We start from the raw sequence: 20238 nt of genomic DNA on the forward strand, positions 1-20238 counted from the left end.
CAGGGATTGTATCAACATATTACCCCACTGAACGTTGAGTGCAGGGTGGTTGGCTGAAATTTAGGTATAATTATCCAAGAACAGAAAGAATTCTACTACTGACCCTAGAACACAAATGTGGATTGTTTGTACCCTTAATTCAATCTGATAAATTCTTCCTCCCAGAAAACATTCATTAAATGGCTTTTAATTATACAAGACATAAAGATGCTCTATGACTGGGTCTTGTTGATTAGCATTAATATTAGCCACTGAAACATTTAATAGTTAAAGTGATTTGGAGTAAAACGAATTCTGAGATCAAAGGTTTTTCAATCTGTCTTTTCTGTACTCCTAAAACAGTACCAAACAGTGCTTAAATTTAATTACATCTTCCTTAATGATGTTTACTCATAGTTCACTTCAGCAAGTTACTTATAAACATTGATACTATTACTGCTTACTATTACATTGATACTTACAAACATTGAGGTGGTTCTGAAGACTTTTAAAAATTCTTGTCTAGAATTGCTATGGTTAACAAAAAGGGGGGAAACTAGATGCTTACTCTCTAACATGAAAGCAATGTAGATAAGGATTTTTTTTAAATGACTATGCTGTACATCGTCCCATCTGTGATTTCATTTCAATGTATTAATTTACATTAATAATTAATTTATTAATATGAAGAATTTGGTAACAGGAACTAATAGCATAAGATGGAGACTTTAGCAGTGACAGACATTAAAGGGAATGTGCATAAGGAAAAAAATTAATTAAGTGATGTAGTGAATGGAGTTAAGAGAAATGAGATTAGCTTTTTCCTAGAATTCTCCAGAATTTTAGAAAAGAAATTGGATTTAACCATAGTAGAAATTTATTGGAATCTACATAGTTTGGAGGTTGGTTAAAAATTACAACAGAATATTAATACCAGTGTGGAGGTATTCTGTGAGGAAGAGAATCAAGAGCTTTGTACATTTTGTTAAGCAGGTTGGTGACTACTTTCTCCTTTATTATTTTTTGCAACTTTTGATAGCTTTTATGAATTACTTAGAGAATTATTGGATTAAGAACTTAACTCTTGTAGTTTTGCCTGTTGGTATTTTTATGCAGAATTACTGTATCTAGTGCTTGTCACTCAGATAATTTTATCATTTTAATTTCAAGAACTACATACATTTGAATTCCCTACTAGGGTGCCCAATCTCTCTATTTTTCCCCCACACTAAGCGTTAGTCATGTAGGCTTAAATAAGCCTACAATATATCTCTCTGACCAAGCGTCTTGTCATTCCTCTGGTTGCTTGCACAATGGCCGTTTACAACCGGGGTTGCAAGCTGTCGTCATAATGGGAATGTAGGCTCAGTTATTTCTAGTGGATGACGGTTGAGTTCTCCTATCGCGAGACATCGAGCCTATAAGCTAGTCAACATGAGCCTCTGAGGTACTGCCTCCATCTTCTAGAGGCTAAGTGCAGTGATACCCACCTTCCGAGAGTCTTAAGTTTTCTACTAGATCATTATGCCTTGATTTTCGAGGTAAAGTATTGCTATTTTAGTTCTCTGTGGTTAAGACTTCTATTATTAATTTTGCAACTGGCTTATGTGACCTGTACGAACGCCTAATTTTCTACCCTGATCTTCCTCTGCTTTTCATTTTTTGACAAAATTTGAGAAAATTTACCAGCCTTGTATGTGGGTATGCATTTCTTTCTCGTCTTTAAGTGTAACGGTTTTTCCTTCTCCTGTATTATTGTTTGATAACTTCGTCTTTTTCTTTGATTTATATTTAATCCTTGTATTTCCACATACTCTTTTATAGCTAAATTTCGGTTTCTCTTTTTTCTTCCACTTAATCTGTCTTTACGGTGTTCAGTTTCTCATTTGTCACTCTCTGCCTTTGTCATCTGACTTTTAATATTTTAAATATTAAATGTAATATGCCTTCAATTTATCACCTTTTTATTTTCGGTCCTTTCTGCCTCACTCGTTTTGATTATAACGTTTGTCTCTGATTTTTTGGCTTTGCCTCTTCCTATTTTTTTCCCGTCTCTGCCCTGTATCTTTAACTTTTTTCTTTTTCTATCTTCCACTGATCTTGTTTCTTTCCTTTCAGATTATTTAGTCTTAAATTTTTTTTTCAGTCTTGTCCTACCCAAATTCTTGAGTACCTTTTTCACGTTATCCTTAATTTTTCTATCACTTTTGACTCCTTAAGCCTTACTACTGTGTATTCTGCAAACTTTGTGTACTGGCTCTCTTTTTTTCCTTTTTCTATTTTTTGTCCATTTTTCTTTTCATCTTTTCCCCCTAAGCATTCAGTAATGTCTGTCTTTCTATGTCTTTGAATCCTTGTGACATCTTTTTGAATTTGTACTTCCTCTTTCTTGTGCTTTTTTTTTTCCTATTTTCTCAATTTTCTCCACTTTGTCTCCTTGCCCTCATTTCTAATCTTATATGATCTTTTGTTCTTTTACCTTAGTTTTCCTTTCAATCTTGCTCATTATTATCTACTCCCTACCTTACTTTCCTTTATTTCATGGTCTTTTTTTTGTTTCTCTTTCTGTCAGTCTTAAAACCTCCCAAACCTCTTATTTCTCTGAAGTTCTTGATGTTTTTCTTTGTGGTTCTCATTTCTGCTGTGATTCTTTTTATGTCTTTGTCTTTCTTTCTCAATTTGCTTCTCTGTTTTTCTTTACAACCTTTTATTTTTATTCTTTTTTTTTTAAAAGATACATGGATCACACAAAATGTTACATTAAATATATGAGGTTCCAATATACCCCAAGCCCCACCCTGCCACCCTGCTTACAGCTGTAGACTCTTTCGCTTGTCTGGTGTAGTGGTTGTCTATCCTAACCTCCTTACAAGCTTTTATTTTATGACAGCCTTATTCCTTCTAATGTTCTTTTTTTCCCAAGGTCTCTCTTTAAAAAATTTATTGACATGTTTTCATAAACCATACAAAATGTACAATTATTAACATTTGGTATAATCATGAAGCAAGATCTCTTTACATCCCAAATTTTCAATATCCTGTTTAAAAAAACAAATCAATTTTATTGATACATATTAATATAGCATGCAGTTTTTCCAAAGTGTACAGTCATTAGTATTTGGTATAGTCACATAATTGTGCATTCATTATTTCAATCATTACAGCATTTTCATTATTTCAATAAAAAATAATAATAAAAAACAAGATAATTCCTCACCTAGCAGTCTCTTTGTTTCACCCACTGTACATAGCTGCTGTTTCTGGCTATTCTAGCCAAACTGTATAATCAGTGGCTTTTAGTATAATCAAAATGTATATTCATCATCCTAAAAATTGTAGAAAAGTTTCATTGCCCCAAAAAGAAAGATTCCACACTCCTTAACATTCCTTCCACAGACCTACATAACCACTAATCTCCTGGCTTTTAGTATAATCAAAATGTATATTCATCATCCTAAAAATTGTAGAAAAGTTTCATTGCCCCAAAAACAAAGATTCCACACTCCTTAGCATTCCTTCCACAGACCTACATAACCACTAATCTCCTTCCATCTTTATGAATTGATTTATATTGACATTTTATATAAATGGAATTATACAATATATGGTACTCTGTGTCTGGTCTTTTTCATTAGTATATATATATTTTTTGGTTTTTTTGTTCTGATATTAACATTGTGTAGTATTAATTTACATTTGTTTAGCTTCAAAGAAAAATGCTCTTATATATGCAATTTTACCCATATCTGTATTTCACATGTTTAGTTCATAATAGGGCAATTATATAGTGTTTAATATTTCATTATAAATCTTTCTCACTCATGCTCATTTTCTCTGTTTTTCTTTTTCTACTTTGCTCCCTGTATCTGTGCTTCTTATCCCTTCGCCCATTTTTTTCCTCTTTAAGTCTGCCACTGTCTCAGAACATCCCACCATCCTATTTCTGGCTTCTAATCATCTCTCTCCTTCTCTTGGCTCTCTCTCTTTCTCTATTCTCCCCGCCCCCCACTCCTGCACTTTCTGTTTTTTTTTTTTTTTTTCTTTGTTTTTTGTCCTTCACCTTTCCAGACTTTGTCTCCTGATTTTTTTTGACTCTGACCTTTGGTACAAGGCTTTGAAAGTCTTTATTTCTTTTTGTTTTATATTTGTTATTGTCTTTGAAAGACTTTGAACAATTCTTTTTTTATCTTCCTTCCCTCACTGTCTTTCCTCAATCTTGGCTATACTCTGATATTTTCTACCCTATTTCCACTTGTTTGAGGCTCTGATTGCTCTGTCTTTGATTAGCTCATCTACTACCTTTTGTCCTACTTTTCCCACCTTACTCTTAAACAATTTCTAGACTTTGTCTTTTTGCTTATGTCTTTAAATTTTGTTTGTCTCTGATCCTGTCTCTTTCTAGATGTTTTAAAATGTCTCTTTAGGTTTCTGTATCTTCCTATGCATTTGTTTGTACTTTTGTCTGTCTCTGAAACTCTCATTTTTTCACATACTCCTTTCTCGCAATTTATGCTTCGCTGTGTGTGTGGTGATTCCACTTTACCTTTCTTTTGTTCTCCTTTTCTTGATTTTCTTTTTCTCTGTATCTCCTACTCCCTTTTCTCTCTCATTGTCTCTGTAATGTTTTCACTTCAACTCTCCTTTAATTTGGTTTCTCTTCTGTGTGCCGTGTCTTTTACTCTCAGGTTGTTTTTTCTTTCATTTTGCCATGTTTTTCTGGCTCTTTTATAATAGGTGTTCCACGAAAGCAGGGACTTTTGTGTTTATATTTTACTCATGTATACTAGCACATATATTTAAACATGAAGTAAATTGACAATAGTCATGTTATATTAAATTACTGTCTTGTTTCTCTTTGACTCATCCTATCTCTTTTTACATAACTTATTTTTTGCATATCCTTATCTGTCTTATTTCTCTGATTTTATGTTTGTTTCACTGTGCTTTTTCTCAAAGTAACTGTATGGGTGTAGCAGGTTGTGATTGTATGGATATAGGTGGCTTTTTACTTCTTTTCTCTTAGTTTGTATTCCAATTTCTGGCTTTAATTCTCTTTTTTGGTTTGTTTTTGACTCTCATTCTTTATTATTTAACTATCTAGTATCTCATCAACCAATTTTGCCCTCTTCATGTTACTCCATGCTAATACCAGAGCATGCTCTTTGTTTTGTTTTTATTTTATTCTTTGCTTTTAATTATTTTCCTCTCTTTTTGTGTGTGCTTATTCATCTTTCATATTCCCTTAGGTTTTCATGCTTTTAAGAGATGTGTTTTGTCCTTTATTCTGGAAATAACTACTGCTGATGAACTTCATTTACTTCTGTATACCACTAAAGAAAATATTAATTCTAGGAACCTGGGTTAAGGGTAATATGCACTGAGAGGTTGGTGGGGTGAAAGACATTTATGCGGTCCCTTACTCATCTATTCCAGCCCCCCTTCGCTTCACCTTTATTCACACTTCTTAAATCTACTAGATGGCTAAATTAGAAATTGAATTCTCTTGAAATTTATAGGACTTAATGTGAAAATGGCTGAAGAAGATTCATCTCCTTCATCTGCTGCCTCTCAGGAACAAGAGCAATTTACAAGCAGAGGTTTGACAGTGTTCTTTGTGACTGCAGAACACCAAACAGAAAACTTGACTAAAGCTGCAACAGCCCTGTCCAGTTTTGCAAGTATTAACTCTAGCATTGGCTCTGCCAAGAAGTTGGTAATTAAAAACTTTAAAGGTAATATAATAATCATATATTAGAGATTTAAATTTTGTGTCCTTACTCCCTGTTGTTGCTCTCATATTTTAAATCTGAAAGTCCACAATTGATTATTTGAAGGGTTGGAAACTTTGTTAGTTTTGGACTTAGAAAACTAGGGTTCTAGCCGTGATATACCACCACAGAAAAACATGACATTGGCAAACTGCTTCATGCTCCAGATCTTTGTTTTTCCTATAAAAATAAGCAATTTCCTTTGATTTCTGAAGTGTCATTCTAGATTAACAAGACTTTAAAAATTACATTTTTTGTGTTCCATCTTAATGAATAACTAAAAAAATTAGTGAAAACCATGCATCTTAAGGAACACAGTGAAGTGAGATAAAGATCCGAGTGAATTTATTTTAAAATTTCCAAGAAAATATTCATACTATTTTTAAAAAGGAGAAAATAAGTACAACTATTGAATCATTAGGTTTTGTCATGTAAAATTTGTACAGAAATCATCTCTACATGGATATTTAAAAAAAAAACAACAAAACCACATATATCCTTAGTATCAAGAAATATGTTTACTATTCTTTGTTTACAATTGGAAGGGCATAAACCAATCTTTTTGCTACTTTTTTCAGAAGAAAATTTAACATTCCCTATTCAAAATAATATTTTTATTTAATTTTTTCTGTAATACAGTTTTTCATTGTTTATAAGAAATGACATATTGCAAAGCTTTCTGAGACCCCAAATCTTCCATAAAAAACTGCAAAAATAAGTGCTGTTCTTGACATTTTGCCCCTTGATGATTTCCCCCTCCCCCCACTTACTCCTGTCTCAAAATGGTACATGCTGAATTTATTTTGCTGAAGCTTAACATTGGAATTTTTTTTGTTTTGATACTCAGGATTGAACCTGGGGCCTTGTATGGGGGGTGCTGACACTCAACCACATCAACTTCCCTGTGTTGGTTTTTTGTTGGTTTTGCCTACTGTTTTGCATTTTTTGTTTGCTTTTTCTGTTTTGTTTTCAGGAGGCACTGGAAACTGAACCCTGGACCTCCCCTGTGGGAGGGGTGCTCAACTGCTTGAGCTATGTCCTCTCCCTTGACAGTGAATTTTGTTAATACTTAAAAATCAGTCTTCCTCACTTTAGAAACCAATTATTTCATGAGACATGATAAATTTGAAATTTCCATTTATTCTTGGTAAATTTGAAAAAAAAAAAAAAATATATATATATATGAAAAATTTTAAGAAAGGGGATGCCTGGGCCCCCCAAAAATTCTTTCAACAATATTTGTAATTCATTTGAACTATATTTTCATAATTAAGGTTAGTATTTTATATATCCTTTAAAGCATCTACGTAATTTTTGGCTATTTTCAGTTTTTATTCTACTTCATATTAATGAAATTTGTTGTTTTGTTTCAGATTTTAAGAACACTATCAAATTCAATTTAGAAAATATTCTTCCATGGAAATTTCCGAACATTGAAATTGTCCTCTCGACCCACACAATATTTGAGTCTTAGTCTTTTTTCCTGACTTCATATGAACTTGTAGATTTTAAAAGGAAATTAATTGCATATTGGCCAGTTCTTCATGACATATTTTTCAATCTTTCAAATCATTCTTTCAGGATAAAATTTATATTATGTTCATAAACACTACCTTAAAGGAGGAGAGATGTTTGCTTTCTTGCATAATAATTTCTAAGGAGTAAGAGTGAATACTATATAAAGAAAAATGAAATCCAATTTGGTACTTGTTATACTTGGCCTAGCAAATTTACTTACAAGGAGTTTCAAAATAAAAATGCCAATTTATTCTGTGGAAGTAAAGTTCTGATTTGGTGTTATGTTTTTGGAGTGCCTTAAATGCATAATAATATACATATATAAATATCTCGGATTTTGGTTATCTGTTTTCTAATTCACTTAGTTTTTGCTCACATTGGTAGTCTTGCTCTCCCCCTTATTTTAGATTTGTTTTGTTTTGCTTTGCAAGCATCAAGTTCAGTCCTCACTTTTAATTCTTTTAAAATATTTCTTTTGTTCAGTCATTTAAATATAAAATTTCTCAATTTTTATCCAGAATACCTTTTAGTAATTTTGTATTTTTTTCTTATTGAGATAAAAATTCATATAACATAAAAGTAACCATTATCCACTTTAAAGTTTAAAGTGAAATACGTTAATAGTGTTGTGTTACTGTCAATCTCTGTCTCATTCTAAGACATTTTCATCACCTCAAAAGGAAATCTTAGAAATCACTTCCCGTTTCCCTTCCCTTTAGCTCCTGGCAATTAATATCTGCTTTCTTTCCCTATGGATTTATCTGTTCTAGATGTCCTGTATAGATAGAATCATACGCAATGTGACTTTTTGAGTGTGATTTTTTTCACTTAATTTAATGTTTTCAAGGTTCATCCATGTTGTAGCATGTATCAACTTTTTAATTCTTTGTATAGCCGAATAATATTTCATTTTAATGCTATACAAAATTTTGTTCATTCATTGGTGGACATTTGGATGTTTCTAACTTGACCTTTGTGAATAGTGGCCTTATAAATATTGTGTACAGGATTTGTGTACCTGGTTTTTTTTTTGTCTTTATTTTTTTAATATTATATTTAAAAAATATGAGGTCCTCATATACCCTCCAATCCCCTCACCCCACTCCTCCCCCCATAGCAACAATCTTCTCCATCATCATGAGACATTCATTGCATTTGGTGAATACATCTCTGTGTGTGAAAACATCCTGTTTTTAGTTTATTTTCCATATACACAGAGAATGCACTTTATTGTCATGTGGTAATTCTCTGTTCAACTTTTGAGGAACTACTAAAATGTTTTTCACATCAGTGGCACAATTTTATATCCCTATAGGCAATGTATGAGGGCTCCAGTTTATCAACTTTCACCCACCTTTGTCATTTTCTGTTTGTTTTCTTAAATTATAACCATTCTAGCATGTATGAGGTAGAATCTCATGTTGGTTTTGATTTACATTTTCATAATGACTGAAGGTGTTGTGCAAATATCTTTTCATGTGTGTTTTGACCATTTTTACATCTTGGAGAAATTTCTATTCAAATTCATTGTCCATTTATAATTGGGTTGTTTATTATTTTGTTGTGGAGGTGTAGAAGTTCTCTATATGTTCTTGATTCTAGATCATTATGAGAGAAATGATTAACCAATATTTTCTTCTATTCTGTGGGTCTTACATTTAGATCTTAGATCTATATTCATTTTTTATTTTTAGGAAGTACTGGGAAGTGAATCTGGGACTTTGTACATGGGAAGCAGTTTCTCAACCACTTGAGCTATATCCGCTCCCTCTTAGATCTGTTTTGAGCTGATTTTTCTAAATAGTGGGAGGCGGGAATCTAATTTAATTAATTCTTTTTTATGTGCATATCCGATTTTTAAAAAACCAATTGTAGAATTCTTTCTCTATTGAATGGTTTTGGAACATATCAAAAATTAGTTGATCGTAGATGTTTTGGTGAAGTTGTTTTCTAATCTTTTGACATTATTTCCCATAAGATTTCTTGCTATAATAATATTTTTTCATTTGTTAGATAAACCCTTATTGCTGGAAAAATACACTGAGAAAACATGGAAAAAATTAAAAGAAGCTGTACAAGCTATCCAGAAAAATACCTCTGTTAAGTATAGCCTGGAAGAACTCTATCAGGTACATGTTATTTTGGGTACAAATATTTATTCATTTTAAAGGGAGTCAGAATTTACATAATTGTGTTAGATTTGTTTCTGATTCTTGAATCTGTTTTATAATAATGCAATAAAATCATGGAGTCCATTATGGATTATAATAATGCAATCTATTTTAAAATTCTATGTGTTAATTTTTTTTTCTTTATTTTTAAAGAAGCTTTACATGTCATAAATGTTACATCAAAAATATAGGGGATTCCCATATACCCCATCCCTTCCCCCTTCCACATTTTCCCCATTAACAACATCTTTCATTAGTGTGGTATTTTGTTAAAATTGATGAACACCTATTGAAAAATTGGTACTAACTGTAGTCTATAATTAATAATATGGTTTACAGTTTGCACAGGACAATTTTACAAATTTTGACAAAATGTGTAACAACCTGTATCCCTCATTGCAACATCATGCAGGACAACTCCAATGTGTCCCCCAATGTCCCATGTTACCCCTATTCTTCCCTCTCCCTCCCCTCAGAGCCTCTGTGGCCACTGCTTTTATATCAATTTTACAAGTTCTCCCATTACTAGAATAATGATAAGTCTACTTTAGTCCATAGTTGCAGTCCCCCTTACGTTTGTTCATTCCTCAATCTTGAGTATTTGGGGATGGTGATGCCCACTCTGTTTATTATTGAGAAGAGCCTTAGATCCCATGGGGCAGATGCATGGAACTCTTTTGCTTGCAGTTGTCGATACTCTGACTTTTGTGGTGGGCTTTGTCCATCATCCTTTTCATAGTTTTCCTGGATCAGTCCGATAAAATGGAGAGTAGATGTTGGTTGCAGCTCTGCTGAGATTCAGGGCTCAACTGGTATATGAACAGCCAGAAGATTTAAGTCTGTGGGACATAATTTAACATGTATAGTGTTATTTGAAGGTTCAAATAAAAGGGGCAGAAGAACATGGAAACTGTAAATGAGTCTAACTCTGATATACTGGGGAGATAATCATATATTCCAAGGTAAGGCCCACTGAGGGGGTGCCGATTTCCAATCTGCCCTGACTATAGTTCCTAGATGTCTCTAGGGCCCTCAGGAACACCTGTGCTTGAGGCGCTGGTAATTTAACTACAGTTATGCTTTGCTCACTGCATAATTTTACATATTTGCATCAACCAAATTGTTTTAATTCAGTATCAGAAGGTTTTGCATAAATTTTCATAAACAGTCTAGAATGGCTTTTTTTTTGAAGTTGAGTAATTATATAGAATCAATAATGGATTTCCAGGACCTTTTTGGTAATACTCTAAATACAGTTTTAGAAGAGTATTAAATCATTGAATAAACTGCTAGTTATTTTTAAAAAACTTTTTATAGCTTATAAACAATTTATTAGTTTGGGAATTCACTATTTGTTGTATTTCAGTTATTTGCACAGACTCTGCATTTGTTTTTCAGAAATCTGTTGTCTGTGGCTACAAGAAATAAGCATTTCTTCCTGGACATACAAAGGAACTTTCATGTTATTTATGCAGTACATGCGCTGGGACTTTGAATCCCTGAACGCACTTATTTCCTTTAATACCTTTATCCATTGTTTTTATGACCAGCTGGCCAACACTTTATCATTTTTAACTTCATAAAACTCTGCTAAGCTTTCAAGTACACTTTCACCCAGGGCCTTATAAAAATTTGAGTAGTAGTATCAAAAGTGTGGTATTTTCCATATCTTTATTGCCAACTCACACCATGGACTATCATTGCCCTCTTAATCATTCAAAATAGACTCATTAGTGTCTTTTAATCTAATCAGATTAGAGAATCAGTTCTAAAACCCCAAACCATTTAGAAATCTCACTCTTAAGATTCTATTTCTCAAGAACCATTCCTGACGCCAAAAATCTTTATTAAACTTTTCTGAGAAAAGGACATATAAGAAATATACGTAGGTGTGTTTTATGTTAGTTTAGGTATAAATATACCTGTAGCATGTGTGTAAATGAGTTTATTGTAAATATGAATGTATATGTATATACATATATTCAAATATTTAGAGATTTATTATAGTGATTGGTTTATGCCACTGTAGGGATTGACAAATCTGGATTCCATAGGGCAGGCCGAGAGCTAGAAACTTTGTAAAAGGCAAAGTTGTATTTTTAAGAAGAAGCTGGATGGCTGAAGAAGAAGCAGAAATTCTTTTTATTACTGTTGATTGTAGATACCATTAACTGTAGATGTAGTCAACTAACTAGATGCCAATCTACACATAACCATCACAGTAATAATCAGGCCAGTACTGCTTGTTGAAACAACTGGACAAGATAGCCTAACTATTTGACACATGAAATTAACCATCACAAATCTTTAATTTCTCTCAGGGATGTTGGTTAAGTATATTCCTAGAAATATCATTTTAATATTAATAGATAATATTTTAAATAGAATTCTTTTATTAATTTCCCTAATTTGCTGGTTTACAGTAGTTCATTATGTTTGACTATTATTCGTTCATATTCTGTAATGCCAGAAGTTATGTCCTTATTTTTTACATTTCTCATTTTAGTTATTTGCATCCTTCTCTTTTTTCTTTGGGTAGTGTAGATGAAGATCTCTCAATTTTATTGAACTTTGCTTTCATTGATCATCTCATTTTTCTCTTTAACTCATTTATCTCTGCCATAAATCTTTACTTCTTTCTGTTAATTTAAATTTATTTTGCTATTGTTTTAGTTCTTCACGTTTGAAGAATTAAAAAAGAAAAAAAAGAATTGAAATCTTTTAAAAAATTTCAGCCAAAAATTTGAGTATAGCCTTTGCTGTATCACAAAGTCTTGGTTTGTTGTATTTACAGAACTTGTGTCTCTCAATTTTGTGACCTAACATATCATCTGTCATGTTATATGATCCATGTGTACTTGAGAAAATATGTATTCTGATGTTGTTTTTTGGAGTGTTCTATATATGTCTGTTAATACTAATTTTTTTATAGTAAAGTCTTGTTTCCTTATTTTTTCTGTCTAAATGTTCTGTCCATTATTGAAATTTGTGATTCAAGTCTCCAAATATTATTTTATAAAGGTCTTCTCTTTTTAATTCTATCTGTGCCTGCTCCATGTATTTTTCTTATATTAAGTACATATGTCATAATTTTTGTGTTTTCTAGATAGTTCACCCTTTTAATATCTAATGTCTTTATTTGTCTATTATAACAACTCAATTTGTTTTTTTTTTTTGTCTGCTATTTGCACAGTTACCCCACTTATATTGGGTGCTATTGATCTTTTATTCCTTTTCTTTTACTTCTGCCTGTTTGTTTCTTTGGACCTATGCTGAGTCTCCTGTAAATAGCATATTGTTAGATGATGCTTTTTATTTACCTGATAATCTTGGTTTTAAATGACGTGTTCATTTCATTTACGTTCAAAATATTTACTCATAAAGTTTGACTCATCAGTCATTTTGACACTTTTTTGGTCTTTTACTTTTTTGTACCTTATTTCCTCCATTATTGGCTGCTTTTGTGTTTAGTTGATCTTTTGTAGTGAGACATTTTGATTGACTTCTCACTTTCTTTTTTGTATGTGTTTTAGACATTTTCTTTTGGTTAATATGAGGTTAACTTTAATATCCTAAAGCTATAGCAGTCTATGCTGTTCTTATCACAAGTTATACCTTAATACTTTGTGTGCCCAATAATATTTTTATGTACATTTATTTTAGATCATTTAAGAAATAAAACTTGGTATTATTACCAAGAATATAGTAATGGTATAGTTATATTCAGTTATGTGGTTATGATTATCATGGATCTTTAGTTTTTAAGCTTTTAATTTTAGTAACATACATACAAACCAAATTTTCCTGTTTTCACTTTCAAGAATACAATTCATTGGTCTTCATTATGTTCACAAAATTGGGCTTCATCACTATCATCTGTTACAAACCCTTTCCATCCACCAGTCAGAAACACTGTGCACTTTAAGCAATAACTATAGTTTCCTCACCAAATTCTGTCTTTATGAATTTGCTTATTCTAGATATTTCATATAAATGAGATCACATAATATTTATCTTTTTTTTGTTCTGGTTTATTTCATTTAACATAATGTCTTAAAGGTTCATACATGGTGTAGCATGTTTAAGAACTTCATTCATTTTTATGACTAATAGTCCTCAAAATATGAATATACCACAGTTTGATTATCTTTTCATATATTGATGGACACTTGGGTTACTTCCACCTTTTGGCTATTATGAATAACATTGATGTGAATATTGGCATACAAACATCTTTCAGGTTACTGCTTTCAGTTTTTGTGGGGATATACCAAGAAGTGAGATTGTCAAGTTGTATGGTTTGGTTTTCTGAGGAACCACCAAACTGATTACCACAATGGAGGGATTTTATAATCCCTCCAACAGTATGTAAGAATTCCAGTTTCTCTGCTGAGTATATCACATTTGAAGTTTGTTAAGTTCTTTATGTGTATATTCTTGTCATTTGGCATATTTTGAATGTTTTGGCCATTTCTAAAATATTCCGTTTGCCCTCTTTTTTCCTTTTCTCCTGAACACCCATAACACATATATTGTCATGCTCCATGCTATGTGGTATGTCCTTTAGGCTCTGCATTCTTTTATCATTTTTATTTCTGTCCCTCAGACTGGATACTCTCATTTGACCTACCTTCACATTCATTGTTTCTTCTGCCTGCTGAAATTGCTGAGCTTTTTTATTCATATTTTTCGTATAGTTTATTATACATGCTCTAGAGCTTCTATTTTGTTCCTTTTTATAATTTCCATGTAATTGTTGAATTTCTTATTTTTTGAGCACTTTTTCTCCTGGTTTCTTTTGGGTCTTTGTCTGTGGTACTTCTTACTTTTCACATATATTTAAAACAGGTGCTTTACAGCATTTTTGTATTAAATACAATTACTTTCCCCCTCCTTAGATAGCTTCTGAATGAACCATAGTTTCTTGTTTTACTTAATTAGTTTTGTTATTTTTAAATTGAAGTCTAGACTTTCAATATTGTGTTATGGATGGAAATAGATAACTCCCCTTTCCCCAGAGTTTGTGTCTCATGTGTTTTTATTTTTTGTTTAGTGATACTTCTTAGTTAAATATTTGAAGACTGTATTGTCTGTATTGTCTCATTTTGCCATTGAAGTCTATGTGCCATTAGCTTAGTGGCCAGTTTGTAATTTTACAGAGTTCCTTAAATGCTTGGAGCCAAAAAAACAAAAAACAAAAAACAAACACCAATACTTTCCTTTTTTTTTTGCCTTCCTCCAAGGTTTAACCAAGACTTTTAAAACTTTTCATTATCCTCTTCTCCTGCTTGTATGGAGTTTGAAGATCTGGCACAAATGAAAGTTTTGGTCTCCTCAGGTCACATAGCATGCATTTAGTATGCCCTAGAAAGATATGTGTGTAACCTCATTTTCCCAGTAAATGTGGGAGTTTTTAAAAATCTTTGATCTGTCATGGACCTCTTTATTTTTTCAACATCTTATCACACACTTTTTAGTTCTAGCCTTCCTTTATTATATTTAGGCCCATGCAACCATGGTTCATTTATTTGCATTTTAATCTTTTCTTCAACCTTTCCCCCATTCCTCCCACATACATATCTTTTCTTGGGGAAACTCTGAGGAAGCCTTCAGAAACAAAGTCTCTGTGATCATCTATCAGGGATCGACAAAACCTCTTGAAACACTATCCTCAGTTCCTTGAGAACAAGATCTGTGTTGCTCCATCTGACACCAGCAAGCTATGCCCAATAAGGATCTATGGTCTCCATAGTCATTGCTGAACTAGGGTTTGGAAATGGTAGGTCTGTAGATTAACACCCCATGTTCTTTTTCTAAAACATATCATTCTCTTTATCTCATTAATCCTTTCTCTGGTAGTTTCGATTTTGTTATTATATCCTAGCCCTCTGAAAATGTTCTAACTCTCCTTGCCATATAATTGTGTTTTCAATGGAAGAATGGCATTTTTGAATTGCTTATCCATGAGTTTTGGAATTACAAATTCCAGTTGTTCATAAGTATAACTTAATATAAACAAACTGAATTCTTGTATTATTCATTCCAAACATTTTAAGCCAAATTTGTATGTGGTTGTACTAATTGTATACATAGTTTTTAATTCATTTTACTGTTCTTTTAACTTTATAAACTAAGATTTTCTCTTAAACATTTAAAAATGGTGTTATATTTAATTATTACTAAGTTTTTGCTTTCTTTATTTTGGTGAATGTCTTTGGGTAAATTAAATTACCATGGCCACTTTCTCCACATCAATGCTACAATTTCTTCCATTACTAATCACAGGAATTCCGTAGTAGAATATCAGTACATTCATTCTAATCCATACTCTATTCCTCCATCCTGTGGACCATGGGATGGTAATGCCCACTCCCCCTCTATATGGAGAGGAGCTTAGATTCCACATGGATGATCAATGCAGTTCTCCTGCTTGCAGTTGTAGGCATCTTGGCTCCCTGATGTGGTGGTTGACCTTCTTCACCACCCTGTTACCTGGCTGGGCAAGTCCAATAAACCAGAGGGTAGGAGATGCAAGTCTGCTGAGGCTCAGGGCCTAGCTGTCGTGTGGACGGCCCAGCCCAGAGATTCAGGTCTCCTGAGTATACTCCAATCCCAGTGCCAACCACAGGTCCGGTAAAAGTAACAGAGGAGGCATGTGTAGAAGGGTCACATTTGAGTCCAACTCCATCACACTCAGGAAGACAAACTCCAAAGTAAGGCCAACTGGCATGGCGCTGAACTCCAGAGCCATCTGCCATGACCATAGAACCTGTGTGTCTCTAACCATCAGGAGAAACATATCTGAGCTTCTATCTACTTTGGCTGTCTCTGGGCCCTGCTGAGGCATGCATAAACATTACCCCTCTGACTACCTCCTGACTCTTATTTGGAGACTCATAGCCATATAAACTCATTTGTCCATTCCATTTCCCCCTTTTATCCAAAGTCATAAAGCAGTTTTTAACACCTGGTACTACATGTAGGCTGAGATATTCTGCTGGTCTGTGTTGACCCTTTTATTCAAGGTCTTTTTCTAGTTATATCCTTAGCTGTTGCTTGGTAGTAATCCCTTGGCATTAGGGAGACTGAACCCCGGGAGTCTGTTCATGTTGGGAGGAAGGTCATGCATTTACATGCTGAGTTTGGCTTAAGAGAATTGACACATTTGAGCAACATGGAGGCTCTCAGGCTTAGGCACCCTGCAGCTCTAGGCCTAGTTCATATATCAGGCACACAGGCTCATAATCATAGCTATCAGTATCAGGGGTTCATTGTTGGACCATCCTTCTTTATTGGTCTTTGCCATTGCACTTGGGGGATTGTTGCTGTTGCATTGGGAAATGTGTTAGAGCTACCCTGGCTAGGAACTGAGCACTCCCTCTGTTGTCGTTTTTAACTGAAACCACTATGAAAAGGGCTGAACATTTTTATGTACCCTGTATACATGCCCTAGAGAACTCCCTCCCAACCATGTGCCTCCTATCAATAACACCCCACACCAGTGTTCCTCCCCTGCCATAGTTGAACCTCTCTGTCATCTGAAAGTTCTTTAAAAATGAAGCCTAATATATTGCCAGGTTCCATTAATAGTAAAATTGAATATAGTGATGAGTTTAAAGGTTAGGTATAGAATACATACTAATTTAGAAAAATTAAATAAAGTAAAAATAAATTGGGGTATCAAAAAAAGAAAAAATGAAGAAGCTTTGTTTTTGACTTTCTGCCTTCATCACTGCTGTAAGTGTTGCCCTGTATGTACAGTGGCAAGGCAGTTTTTTCCATTTCTTCCTCATTGTCTACATCCTTTCTTTTTTTTCTCCCTCTAATTATTAGTTTTGTCTTCACAAAAGTTTTAGATCACAGTAATTCACATATACAATATACGGTACTCCCACATATCCAACATCAAACCCTTTGTCCCTTCCCCAGCAATGATCTTTTCACATGTTCATATTATATTTGCTGCAGCTGATATACAGATATTGAAACAATAGCTTTCAAACATGGTTCCATTTGAGTTTACATTATGGTTTATTTTTTCAACTATACAAGTTTCTAAATTTTTAGTTATCTTACGTTTTACATTATGGTTTGCATTTTAGCCTATAGACTTTTATACATTTTTGGTGTAATTTAACGTGTCATGTATCCATCATTGCATGATCTTGTGGAACACTTCTGTTGCTCCACAGTTACATTGATTCCATCTATTTAACACCTCTTTCCCCCTCCCCTCAGGGCCCACCATGACAATTAATTTTCATTACTTAAAGGACCGTATTCAAAGATACTTGTAATAATGTTGAGGGCTTGACATACTTGACTGCCCTAACCCATTGGAACCCACCAAATCTCTCAAGAGATACGATTCCCTCTGTTTGAGAACATCAGTCCTTCCCAGGATGTGGGTATATCTTCACTCTCATTGTATGGATCTCCACCCAATGAGATAAGCCACTATGACAATATGAGCACTCACACAATCCCAGAAGCTTGCTCTGTGTCAGATGCCCCCCTTAAGCATTTTAAACAGGTAGTCTTCCATATTATATTTTCAAAAAGAGTTTTCTCTACATTATAATTTCAGCCAATACCTGACAATCTCCTATATTCAAAGGTTCCCCCCACCTTCCCCTCAATTTCTTGGGCCATCTGACCCATCCTCCCATCCCTACCCCCCTTCAAGCCCATAAAGCCCCACCCAAAGATACCCCTATGCCTCCATTCTGTCCCTTCCTTGTACAAATACTTACCTCCAGCTTATCATAGATTTCACCCATGTAGGTGTCAGCCCGCAACTTTCCTCTACCACATGACTTCCTTTAAGTTTATCATCCAGTCTGTCACTCTCTGAGACAGCTTGGTTTACTTATTTCATATCAGAGAGGTCATGTAGTATTCTTCAATGCCTGGTTGCTTCACTCCACGTAAGGTTCTCAAGATTCAGTAAATACAGTTATCACATGTGTTTGTACTGTATTCTTATAGCTGAGTAGTATTCCATTGTATGTATATACCACATTTTATTTATCCATTCATCTGTTGATGGGCATTTGAGTTGATTCCAATTTTTAGTATTAGGGAATAGTGCTGCTATGAACATTGGTGGTCATATATTGGTTTGTGTCCTTATTTTCAGTTCTACTGGATATATACCCAGCAGTGGTATTGCTGGGTCATATGGCAAATCTATAGCTAGTTTTTTGAGAAACCACCAAAATGTCCTCCAGAATGGCTGGATCCTTCTGCATTCCCACCAGCAGTGGATGAGTGTTCCCATTCCTCCACATCCTCCCCAACAATTGTAGTCTTCTGATTTTTTGATAGCTGCTAGTCTTATGGGAGTAAGATGATATCTCGCCAAGGTTTGATTTGTATTTCCCTGATAGCTAGTGATTTTGAGCATTTTTTCATATGTTTTTTAACCATTTGTATATCTTCTTCAGAGAGTTGTCTGTTCAAATCTTTTTCCTATTTTTTAAATGATATAGTTCTTTATATATGCAAACATAAGTCTCCTATCAGATGTAAGGTTACCAAATATTTTCTCCCCTTGTGTAGGCTCTCCTTTCACTTTCTTGACAAACTCCTTTGAGGTGCAGAAGTTTTAATTTTGAAGAAGTACCATTTATATGCTCTCTTGCTGCTTGTGCTTTTGGTGTGAAGTTCATGAAGACGTTTCCTATTAGAAGGTTTTGTAGATGCTTCCCTATATTGCCTTCCAATGTCTTTATGGTCTTGGCTCTTTTATGGTCTTTGATCCATCTTGAGTTGATTTTTGTATAAGGTATGAGTTGGTAATCCTCTTTAATTTTTTATTTACATATGGATATCCAGTTCTCGAGGCACCATTTGTTGAAGAGGTCATTCTCTACCAGTTGAGATGGTTTGGTGGCCTTGTCGAGTACCATATGGCTGTATATGAGGATCCTTATTAGAACTCTCAATTCAGTTCTTTTGGTCAGTGTTTCTATCCTTGTGCCAATACCATGCTGTTTTCACTACTGTAGCTTTGTAGTTAGTTTTGAAGTCAGGTATTGTGATTCCTCTAATTTCATTTTTCTTTTTAAATATATAGTTAGCTATTCAGGGCTTCTTTCCTTTCTAAGGAAATTTTGTAGTTTCCCTAGTTCATTAAAGAATGCTGTGTTGATTTTATTGCTATTGCATTGAATCTGTAGATCAGTTTTGGTAGGATAGACGTCTTAATAATATTTAGTCTTCCTATCCATGAACAGGGAACATTCTCCCATTTATTTAGGTCTTCTTTGATTTCCTTAAGCAGTGTTGTGTAGTTTTCTGAGTATAAGTTTTTTGCATCTTTAGTTCAATTTATTCCTAGGTGTTTGATTTTTTTTACTATTATAAATGGTATTTGTTTCTTGATTTCCTCCTGAGATTGCTAATTATTGGTATACAGAAATGCTACTGATTTTTGTGCATTGATCTTGTAACCTGTGACTTTACTGGACTCATTTATAAGTTCTAGAAGCTTTGTGGTAGACTTCTCAGGGTTTTCTATCTATAGGATCATATCACCTGTAAATAGTGAAATTTTGACTAGTTCCTTTCCAATTCAGATGCGTTTTATGTCTGGTTCTTGCCTCAGTGCTTGAGCAAGTACTTCTAAGTCTATGTTAAATAGATGGGTGATAGTGGGCATCCTTGTCTTGTTCCTGTTCTTAGAGGGGAAGATTTTAGGACTTCAACATTGTAAATGATGTTAGCTGTGGGCTTTTCATATATACTGTTTTTCATGTTCAGAAAGTTTCCTTCTAATCCAATCTTTTGCAGTGTTCTAA

At 33.7% G+C, this 20238-nt stretch overlaps 1 protein-coding gene across 1 annotated transcript in view; it reads left to right on the forward strand.

Annotated features, from left to right (window-relative positions):
• The first annotated feature begins 5503 nt into the window (after positions 1–5503).
• Positions 5504–20238, forward strand: part of LOC139438327 (cullin-4B-like) — a 182146-nt gene continuing 167411 nt past the window's right edge. The window contains exons 1-2 of the mRNA XM_071213425.1: positions 5504–5711; positions 9279–9394. Of these exons, the coding sequence (XP_071069526.1) occupies positions 5510–5711; positions 9279–9394 (318 nt within the window). The 5' untranslated portion in view covers positions 5504–5509. The remainder of the gene's footprint in view (positions 5712–9278; positions 9395–20238) is intronic.

Source organism: Dasypus novemcinctus, chromosome Y (assembly GCF_030445035.2).
Source record: "Dasypus novemcinctus isolate mDasNov1 chromosome Y, mDasNov1.1.hap2, whole genome shotgun sequence".
Taxonomy (NCBI): Eukaryota; Metazoa; Chordata; class Mammalia; order Cingulata; family Dasypodidae; genus Dasypus; species Dasypus novemcinctus.